Source organism: Vitis vinifera, chromosome 1, assembly GCF_030704535.1.
Source record: "Vitis vinifera cultivar Pinot Noir 40024 chromosome 1, ASM3070453v1".
Lineage (NCBI taxonomy): Eukaryota > Viridiplantae > Streptophyta > Magnoliopsida > Vitales > Vitaceae > Vitis > Vitis vinifera.
This window is the reverse complement of record NC_081805.1, coordinates 52,352-63,050: the sequence shown is the minus strand read 5'-3', so window position 1 is coordinate 63,050 and position 10,699 is coordinate 52,352. Positions and strand designations below refer to the sequence as shown.

The window sequence follows — 10,699 nt, the reverse complement described above, 5'->3', positions numbered from 1 at the left end:
AGCAGCAGAAATGTTCCACCTTTAAATCAAGAATTTCCTTCACTGGAAGGCACAGGAAACTACAACTGCTCACAAAATATGATTCGTGTACAACGCCAGAGCATGCTGAAATAAAAGCTCTCAGCTTCTGTATGAGAAATGAAGCTTGGGAGAGATCAAGACAATGTTCAACTGAATACCAGAGCAGAATTGATAAATTTTAGATCAAAATTTAAAACAGATTGTTGTTTATATATTCTGTCATGAAGGCAATAAAAACTTTTCTTTCATGCGAGAAATAAGCTTAAATTTTTCCTCAGCCTCCACCTGATGATAGATGTCAGTTCTAGATGCTCGGTCTGGGTGAAATTTTAACAAGGCTCGTTTATAAGCTGCATGGACCTGAAATGGAGATGAACATCAGGGGACAATAAAGGATAAATAGATGAATAATAAACTTGCACAAATTCATGTTGTCACAGTTGTCCTCACAACTTTGATGTATGTACAGGCATGCATATTGGTAATTCTCAAGCATTGCATGACAATTTTTCTTTTTTCAATTTTGGAAAGCGCTAAGGTAGAAAGACCATGAAACTTGCACCATATACAATGAGTGTTAAAAGGAGCCAAAAACAACCAAAGAATCTCCTGAGAATACAAATTAGCCCCCCACAACACATAATGAAATGATCTCCAATAGCTACAAAGTCCATAATATGTATTTTAAATAAATGAGACATAAGCACTAAAAGCCACTTAACCACTGTGAGACTTTTTTTTGGATAGATAAAGAAGAGAGTATATTAAAAAGAGGCATCAAAAGAGCAAAAGAGCAACTCGAAGTATACAGGACCTATACACCCACCACAAAAAAGGCTCAAATAGGACAACAATCTACAAAACAGAAGGGGCTACAACACCTCAAAAAGATTCCAACCAATTAAAGAAACTAATGTCAAAGGACAATCATCTATAAACAACTTGGTCTTTGACCAAAGAAAGCAAATAAAGGAACTTTTTAGTCTTTGGATCAAGGGCAAGTCATCCTCAAAGGCAATTGTATTCTTACCTTCCACACCGTCCAAAAGATGCATAAAGGCCCTGCTCTCCAATCCTTCTTATGCATTTTGCCCATAAATGAACCATACCAACCCAATAGTCTCTCTAACCGACGATGAAAGCACCCCAAGACACCCCAAAAAAAGCAATGACAACTCCCATAAAATCCTTGTTTTTACATAGTGAATAAGGAGGAGATCAATAGACTCTTCATCCATATGGCAAAGATAACATCTATTTGCTAAGGAGGTGATCTATAGACACTTAACCACTGTGAGACTTGATACAACCATTATTATTATTTTGAGTAATGCTATTCGTCCTGCCTTTTTACCACTTTTTCTACTACATGTTTATATGGCAAATTGTGAAGGAATGCCAAAATTTGTTTCCATTTTATGCATATTAAGTGTTTTTTAACACATTCAACCATCACTTGCTATGTAAGCAGGCAGCAAAAACTGTGGTAAACAAAGTGAAAAGAATAACATTATTAATGTTTTTATGAGAAAATTAGGCTGGAAACCATCTTTGCAATTGACTGCATAAACCGTAGGCTAATCTCTATAACTGCATTTTCTTCAACATGAAGTATCTGTATTAGTTTTGCTAATCATCTATACTGCATGGGCTAAAGTGCAAACATCAGATGAAAATACATGTCAGGGAATTGGACCCTTTTGGCCCCAAAATCTTAGGGGCTATTACCTGAAAAACCTGCTTGAATCACTTGTCTCAGCAGGGATCTTCCATACCATCAAGCCTAGGCATTTACACCCAAGTTTAAAGATCTCCAGATATTTGCAATTGAGATACAATCCAAAACATTAGTCCTTGTATAAGGCAGAGCTGTGGAAATTAATTCTTCACTAGTGGGTGGAACATATTGGTTGAGCTCATAATAGAATTTTGTAACATGATAAAGGCAGAAAAGTCTGAACAAGTTGATAGTCTCAAGGCTTAGCTCTGTAAACTTGTTCATATTTAGGCTTTGGGTCAAGCTTGTGACAAACTCAGCTAGACCCTGAGCCTGGCTGGGATAGAGACCGCTCAAGTGTTAGCTGGAATACCTTAGATGTGCAGAAATGGGCTACTAATAAGATGATCCAGAAAATTATTGATGTTAGAATCCTATAGGGTTAAGAAGATGATCCAGAAAAAATTCACAAAATGCAACACATGGAATCCCATTAAAATATGACTAATAACTGAAATATAAAAAGAAAAGAAAACTTCTTGGGAAGTCATTAAAATAGATTTCCTTCTAGTTAAAAGTTTTAAGAGATCTCTGTTTCAGAAGCTTTGCCTTTTGGGGGCACTATCCATTTTAAATTGATTAACGTTATTTTCAGCACATTCACTCCCTTCTCATCCTTCCTCATATCCCTCCATAGAAGCAGGGATTTGAGTGTGTGCTACCACATGAACAAACATGTGCCACATCATACAATGGCTTTTTATCTTTTCTTCTCTGTATGCATTGACAGTACATTATAACAGGTGAAAGAGAAGGAGAAGGGATTTTAAAGGAGGTCATGGTTGGGCAAGCTAGCTGGGATGAGAAGCCAAGTAAATTATTATATGAACTGGCTATAATAGACAATGACATCACACAATTGACAGCATTCCCATTTCACAATTCACAACCAGCTGGTTCAAGGGCCTAGGAATAAGCCGAATGAGAAGAAACACATCCTTTCCCACTCAAACATACATGGGAATTCTCTTCTCTCATTCCTCCTCTCTCCTTCCTTCTCTTACCCCTAAGACAACCACTCTCATCTAGAGACCCCTCTGGCAGTAACACATGATATGTAATAGAAATCACACGGTATTTACATTTGGAAATTGCATGTCGAGATAATGTCCACTCAAAATAGTACTTTTCTCATCATTTTGTTAGGGATGCTTCCTCCTCTCAAGCCACATTCCTTGTCTGGAAGTTGGTTGGATTGATGCGTAGGAAGGAGACTTCCAAGCCCTCCCTTGCTAGAAGTATGACCATCTTTATCAGCATTCAGGTTTATCAGAGGCCCAATTTGTTATTCACAATCTCCATTAATCACCATTCAAATTCAACCACAAGGGTTCATCCATAAGTCCCTTGTACAATTAACAGCCATTTAACTATTAGTCTGCATTTCCATGATCTACTGGCTATAAAATGTTTCCTTTGTGAAATCTGTGATGATGTACTCTTTTTTCTGATATAGTCTGAGATCATGCGTTCAGCACCACATTAATAGGCAGTTTATGAGATCTCAGAGATAGTCTGCCTTGACAGCTCCATTGCTTGCAAGGATTGACAACATGACCCTCTGTATTATACGATAAATGCACTCAGGAAGTATTCTCAGACTGAGCTGAAGAAAGAAAACAGCAAAGGAAAGAAAAGAAGAAACTATTGTGCACATGTTAACCAGGCGTTCAACTCAAAACTGAAGATAAAATCTAAGAAAGAATGTTTCCTGACTACCAAGCTACTCAGAATTCCAGAATGGAGCGAGTACAACAGAACTCCCTTGAGTTGGGAAATAGCTCAGTCCCAAATCCCAGTGCCCTTGAAGGATCTTCAATTCCTTCTTTTCAGATGGACCAAGTGACATAATGAAGAATAATTGATTAATCCTATAAACCTTTCTCCTACCTTTCATAATAAGGTGAACTTGCTTACGGAGAAGCATTTCTTTAAACATCAAGAGAGCACTCAACATATCTTATATAAAGAGAAAATCAAAGCCCCAACTCCAAGCAACCGGGAATTGGATCAATGGATGATCAGCTCGTGCCATACATCAACCTCTCCTAACAATAACCATGAAGATTGCAACAATGGCATATATACCCTACCACATACATTCTGCCCTGTACCCTGATGCCTACAAATTTGAATAGGCGCTGCAAGCACCAGTGTACTGGTGGTTCACACATTGCCTCCTTTGATTATATGGAAATGCAATCTCTAATCCGAATGATGTTCAAAAGGCTAGAAAGGGACTAGGATGATCTCAAGAAAAAAAGTGGCAAAATATGTGTCACCTCTAAAATGATTTTAAAACAATAAAAAATGAAAAATCTTGTGCTAATGCTAGAAAGTGAACCCAAAACAACTTATGTTCAGCCACACATGGTAGTGGGGTGCGTCAGATCCAAAAAATGGAAAAGCTTCACAGTCTAAGATGTCAATTGCATGTCCCAAGGAAGCAGCTACTTCATTTTTTTTTTTGGTAAAACATTTTTTTGGCCCCACTAGGACTCTAACATGGAACCTCCCACAACTCCACTCCATCCCCTCACCATTTGAGGCAAGCCTCGAAAGCCCAACCAAGCAGCTACTTTACCAATTCCCATTCCCAAATTAGCTTAAAATGATCGATACGAAACAGATATATCCATTTAGATTCTTCTAATATTTTACGCATGTAATTCAGTTTGATCATAATATAAATATTTCCACATCTTTAGCCATACATTTATCTTTATATTTTTGTGGGTGTTCCTAATTCTGTACACATCAATGCATCTGCATAAGCATTTTAAGCATATTTGTGATTCATGGTTTAGTTTATTCACTTTCACAACTTAGGAATATAAAGCATTGTTTTTACAAAAGAAAAATGAAAAATAAAAAAATAAAATAAGGAAAGTAACTCACCTCATTTGATGAGGGACAGAAACCACCTCCCACATGGATTTCTAGGCCACGAAGTAATGAGGCCATATCACTACATGTCATTTCCAATTTATCAAGTTCTTTCCGTACTTCAAGACGAATTTTCTCTTTCATGTTCATATTCTCTTCATCCTGAATTCAAAATCAATTAACATGTGAAGAAACATAATATTAAGAACAATCTTAAAAGTTATAGTAGTCATATCTGGCTACAATTAAGAGAAAAATATACAAGCAGCAAAGAAATGCAATAATACCCGCAACATGTGCAAACAAAAGCAGGGTTTGATGAAGAATACATAATCCTGAGAAAAGAAAAGGTGAGAAATGTATGGAAGTATAGATTTAAACCTTTTTTTGTGTCTCTCTCATTTCTTGGACACGCTGCTTTTGTCTTCTCTCCATGTCCAATAAACGTGTATTTTCGGCTTTTCTTCTCTTCTTCAACCGCTGCACTTCTTCTGCCTATACAAAAGCAAGGATATCATTATTGCTATCTAGAGAATCACTTAAGTGCATTGGAATCTTTATTCCTTATTCACATAATGCTTATCATGTACTTGGAGTGTACAAAAAACTACAAACTATACAGTGAAGTCTCTTTCATTCATTTATTCATTCTTCTCTTCTTCCTTTCTTTTATAAGACATTTTTTTTCTTCTTTCTTTCTTTCATCTGTTTTTTTGGATAGGCATAGCCTATACAATGAAGTTGAGCATCATGCAGAACAATTTCAACTAGTACATAAATATAATGGTGAAAATTTACTTGTTTAATTGACTCGTGTGCAACTAATAACTGAATGATTATAACGAGTATTTATGAGTTTAGATCCATCAGCAATTATGAACAGTCATCTCTCAGCATATGGAACTGTTAACTCTATTTTCTAAAAGTGCATATATTGCAGATTCTTGTTGTGATTTTAAAGGGATTTACAGAAATTATGTATATGTCAAACCTGTAACTGTAACTGCCTCTGCCTGGATGTCCATTCTTCTTCTATCGCTCGCTTGTACTCCTCAGTCTCCTTGAGCTTCTCTCGCTCATTGATTATATCTCTTTGACCATTTTGAGCATGTGTTATATCATCAATTTTATTATCTTGTTCACTGACAGGCATAGATTCAGCAATTAGTTCCTTCCTCATCAAACAAGATTTGCTCTTTTTAATTTGTGTTTCATTAGGTGGAGCATGGCATGAAGAAGGTTCCCCAGAAACTGGTTTCTTTCTTTCCAGACAAGAACCTTTTTCATTACTAACATCCAACTTTTCTGCCAATAGAGAGGTACAGAAGAAAGCTTTTTCAGGAACAACTTGAACTTTGTCCTTGAAGGGTGCTACACCACAATTAATCCATGTTTCATCAGATGGTTGAGGTTTCCAAAATGACTGTTCTCTAGAAACTGATTTCTTTTTTCCCTTGAAAATAGTTCCTCCATATTTTGATTCATTTGGAAAATGAGACCCATTAGGTACCTCATGGAGCCCTTCATCTTTTTCACTCGAAGCAACTAGATTAACCTGTGTTTCCACCGAACTGTGGCTCTTGCAGAACGAAGCTTCTTCATCTTGAACATCATTGTTGACATCAGAAAATTGTGTTTTTTCCATTGACTCAATTTTACACCTTGAACTCTCCTCATCAAATTTAAATTCAAATTCTGCAAAGGGATTCTCAACTTCAGGATTTGGAGAAGTAGCACCCAAATTGCTGCCATCAGGAGCAAAAAAGGAAGGTAGGTTTTCTTTTTCAAAATTTTCATTGCTTGAACTAGAACATACTGGGGTTTCTTGATGTTGTTCAGTCATGTTTTCTACTTCAATATTTGGGGGAGTATCAGTGTTAGAACCAGAGGCACTAGGCTGATCCCCCAAATCAGATTTGGCAGTTTGAGGGACATCTTTTCTCTTTAAGTAAGCTTGTTCCCACTGTTCATGAAGCTTTCCCCTAGAACCTTCCATAAGCTCACAATCAGATAAACCACTTTCAGATGAAGTACTTTCAGGCGAAGTACTTTCAGGCATGGGATCTAAACCATAACGGTTTCTGGAGGGAGCTTTCCCAGAATAGGTTCGCTTACATTTTGACAACTTCACTGGGGATTTTCTTTCTCGGATGAATTGACATTCCTCAGCTTCTAAGCCCACAGAATTTTGTGAATGGTTGGAAGCAGGACAAGATCTCTTGCTTGAGCTGGCATCACTATCCAAGTCACCACGACTTTCCGCACCATTTTCAGGATGGATGTCCGTGCTTTCATCATCATCAATACTAATAATGCTTTCCAATGGAACCCTTTTGTCTCTTCTCATTACACCAGAATCTTGTACATTCTGTTGTACAGACTTTGGACCATCTATGATAATAACATTATGGAAATTATCACCATCTACATCAATGAAGACAACATCATTAAGGTTCCGTTTCATCTTGTGCCTTTTTAGTGTTTTCATCCCAAAACAGGGTTCAGGTTGAGAATGACGTCCTGAATTCCCTTCTCCTGTCATTTAATTCTGCATTACAAGAATATGAGTTTAGAAAAATAAATCAAAAGTAGAAAAAAAAAAAAAAAAAAAGCATTCATGGAAGATATCCAAGCTACTAAATCCTGTAGTAGAAATACCATGAATTCCACAATGTCAGTCCTACATCATATCATCAAATCTTAACCAAATGACTTTGGAGTTAGGTAGGACTCCTTTTGAGAAGAATTTAATAATCTTCTTTGTCTAAGGTTAATAAGTTGAAGACAATATTCAAAAAGTCCATAATTTTAATAAAATACATTAAAAAAAAAGAAGGTGAAACTGATGTAGGACAACCCTAGGATGGTTGCCTGCAATCAAATAGGTGGGCTAGGATAACAAGGGAGAATGTTTATCACAGCTGAATAAAATAGAGAGAAAGAAGATAAGAAGAAGAAAACACGGAAACCTTAGAGTCTCACTAAAGTCTCACTTAGAAGAAAATCAATGAAGTGTCATCATTGAAATTTGCAAAATCTGAAAAATAACATAATATCGTTAATCATTAATCAACTACTTTGATTTACATCAATTAGCCTTATTTATAGCATTTTCTAAGAAATCCAAAATTTACTAGGATTCTCATAATCCATCATGACTCTAATTTTAATTCTCCTATAGCCTAATTAGCTACTCCTAATTTAACTCCAACAAATGCAAATTCTAATTTAATTCCAAGTAATACTAATAACACTTTAATTGAAATTAATAGTAATTCTGTTGTTCAATGTATAACTTAGAGATTCATCCTCATAAGAAACAATCAAGATTGCAACTATTAAACTATTCCCAAGCATGCACGTTCTCTAATTTGGTCAATAAACTTTTTTTTGGATGATTCAATTCTTTTTATTTCTTATTTCCTACAGCAAACATGCTGCTTTTTGGTTGATTCCAACTTCCACAAGCATTGCCTTGTTTTCCAAATAAGTTTTGAAAGCACAAATAACCAAAAGACCAATTTTTAGAACACAGATTGTGATAGTTGAAGCCTGAAACATAGTGTTAAAGTCATGGCGTGGTAGGCGTGGAGTTCTAGCTTGGCGGTTTGTACTACTGTTGAGGCAGTCATTGCTAGGTGGCCAAATGGTTAATTATTTAGGAACCCAGAAAAGAAAAACCTACATATGACAGAGCTTAATAAAACTACTCCATTGAATTGAAGAAAGCATTTTATGTTTCAAAAAACAAAACACAAAAAATAAGCAACAAATTTATTTTCTTTTACTTCCCTCAGTTTCTTTGCAACCAGACAGAGGGCCCATGAGGTCTGCCCTAAGGCAATGCAAAATAATTTCCAAATAGAAGAAACAATAAAACTAAAAAAATAAAAATACACCAATTAGGATTCTAATCCCATGCAGAGGCATCAACAACAATAACAAAGGAGCCAATTGTTAAGTCTAATTCATGTTTCTTGACTCAAAAACCCTAAATAAGAAGAAGAGGAAGAAGAAGAAGAAGAATTGAATCCGAATCATCACACAAAGAAGAAAGATGTGTAAATTGGAAAGAACGAGCAAACCCTAGTTACAGTAACCAACCCAGGAGAAAAAAGACAATAAAGAGAAAAAGAAAATAATTAATTGCACAGAATAACATGTGCAATGAAGGAATTGAAGCATATATGATCAGAAACAAAGATCAAACCTTAGAGCGAAAGAAATTGAAATTACCCTTGGCCTCGCTCACAGTAGCATGAGAAGAGGGTATCTTGAAAAAATGGGAGTTGAATTTTCTGGCGAGAAAATTGAGACGAAGGGTCGGAAGGGAAAATGGTCTACGCGGTGAGGAGATGTCAATGGTGTGCTACTTACGCACAGGTTTTCCCATGAATGAACGGCACGAGCGACACAGGAATGAAAATTTTGATATTCAGCCTGGGAGGGGTGTTTTTTTGGCATTTAATTTATTAAGTGCAGCAGAGGGGTAAATTACCCTTATGATTGAATCTATTTACCAAACAGCCATGGCAAGGCAACTGTTGACGCTGCGAAATTTTGATAATTGCACGTTTTGGAAGTAAGGAGGGGGTTGAATGATGAGCCTTGATAATATAAATTTTAAACCACTTAAAATTAAAAATAATTTATTTCGTTCAAAAATTTAAATGCGTTTCATAAATAATTTAATAACTTAAATTTAAGTTATAAAATAAAAATAACATAAAACTAAAAATAATTTTACATATTAAGTAAAAAAAGTTAATTTATTCCTAATCTCAAATATTTTTTACTTTATTTACTTATATTTTATGAAAGTGTGAAGATATTTATTTATTTTACTTAAATTTAAATAAATTTTAATTTAACTTAACTTCAAATACAACTTAATAATTTTAAATATTAAGTTGTTTGATTTTTTATTATTTTATTTCTTTTCAGTTTAAGTATTAATAAAGTGTGGCTAATGTTGAGATTGTTTATTTCAAAAAATTATTTTCATCATTTAACAAAAAGTCAAATATTTAATTTTTTTTATTCAATGATTTTTTTTTTAAAAAATAAGTAATAAGTAACAAAAAAAAAATGTTAAAAACAAATTATTTAAAGTTTAAAAGTAAATTGTATTCAATATTAAATTAAAAAGAAAAATAAACAATTTAACTTAAAGTAAAAAATAAATAATAAATTTTATATTTGTAACTTAAAAACAATTTAACTTTAAAGTCAATTTAAGTTATTAAATAATAAATATTAAATTGTACCAAATACCCTCTTAATTAATAGCTTATAGCAAAATTATAATTTCTATAATTTTTTATTCCATTTTTATCATTTTTTCTATAAAATAAAGATTGTTATTAATGAATCATTTTTATTATAAAATTGAACTTCTTTTAAATTAAAGCACTTCATTTAAATTAAAATATTTTATTATTAATTCATTAATTAATATAATAAAATATATTGATGTTTCCATAGATACAAGAGTTTTTTTTTCTCATCCTTAGCCACTGGCTGATGGTTCTATGCTGAGTATAAAATCATTTCAATTTCATCCTTAGCAAGTGTCTTCCACGAAGAGGAAATAAAGGATTTGTGGAGTAGAATATTATCCGTAGCTTATTCTGCATCATTATTAACAAAATATGAGTTATATTTTCAGTTATTTTATCTTTGGATTAGAAATTAACATGTAAGTTTGGGTTGAAAATTGAAATATATTAATATATAGATATATTTGATTATCACATATGCACCATTACAGTCGCCTGCAGGACAACGAAGAGTCTGATTTTGAGTCCATCAGTTTTTTATCACCAGCCAAACATGCACAAAGTAATTCACCAACCTTCCAACCTCTCAAATCCCAGCCTTCCAGCACTCCAATTCTAAACTACACTCAGAAAAGATGTTCAGTTAGAACAAAAATCTTCCAGACAAAGAAAAACGAATTCATACAAAAAAAAAAAAAAGTTCAAAAAGAAGTATGCATCCAAGAATATGATGGTT

General features: G+C 34.2%; 1 protein-coding gene across 3 annotated transcripts; it reads right to left on the bottom strand.

Moving 5' to 3' along the window:
- LOC100257674 (uncharacterized) lies at positions 1-9,136 on the bottom strand. 3 transcript variants are annotated; one of them, XM_010651756.3, is made up of 5 exons: positions 8,895-9,136; positions 5,676-7,232; positions 5,066-5,179; positions 4,697-4,846; positions 1-381 (listed from the first exon to the last, which is right to left on the bottom strand). In XM_010651756.3, exons 2-5 carry the CDS (start codon positions 7,224-7,226, stop codon positions 241-243), a joined length of 1,956 nt encoding a protein of 651 aa, XP_010650058.1. In that variant the 5' UTR covers positions 7,227-7,232; positions 8,895-9,136; the 3' UTR covers positions 1-240. The 3 variants fall into 3 exon arrangements, with proteins under 3 accessions (XP_010650058.1, XP_010650054.1, XP_010650063.1); XM_010651752.3 differs by having other exon boundaries at positions 8,921-9,136; XM_010651761.3 differs by having other exon boundaries at positions 363-3,359; positions 8,921-9,136.
- Positions 9,137-10,699: the final 1,563 nt, after the last annotated feature.

Bases quoted from the DNA above. Each gene is read 5' to 3' on its own strand.
- LOC100257674 (XM_010651756.3), bottom strand. From the start codon at position 7,226: ATGACAGGAGAAGGGAATTCAGGACGTCATTCTCAACCTGAACCCTGT. The intron at 5,180-5,675 runs GTTTGACATATA...GCTTTTGTATAG, and splicing joins AGAGGCAGTTACAGTTACAG to GCAGAAGAAGTGCAGCGGTT. The intron at 4,847-5,065 runs GTTTAAATCTAT...TTTTGAATTCAG, and splicing joins TGAGAGAGACACAAAAAAAG to GATGAAGAGAATATGAACAT.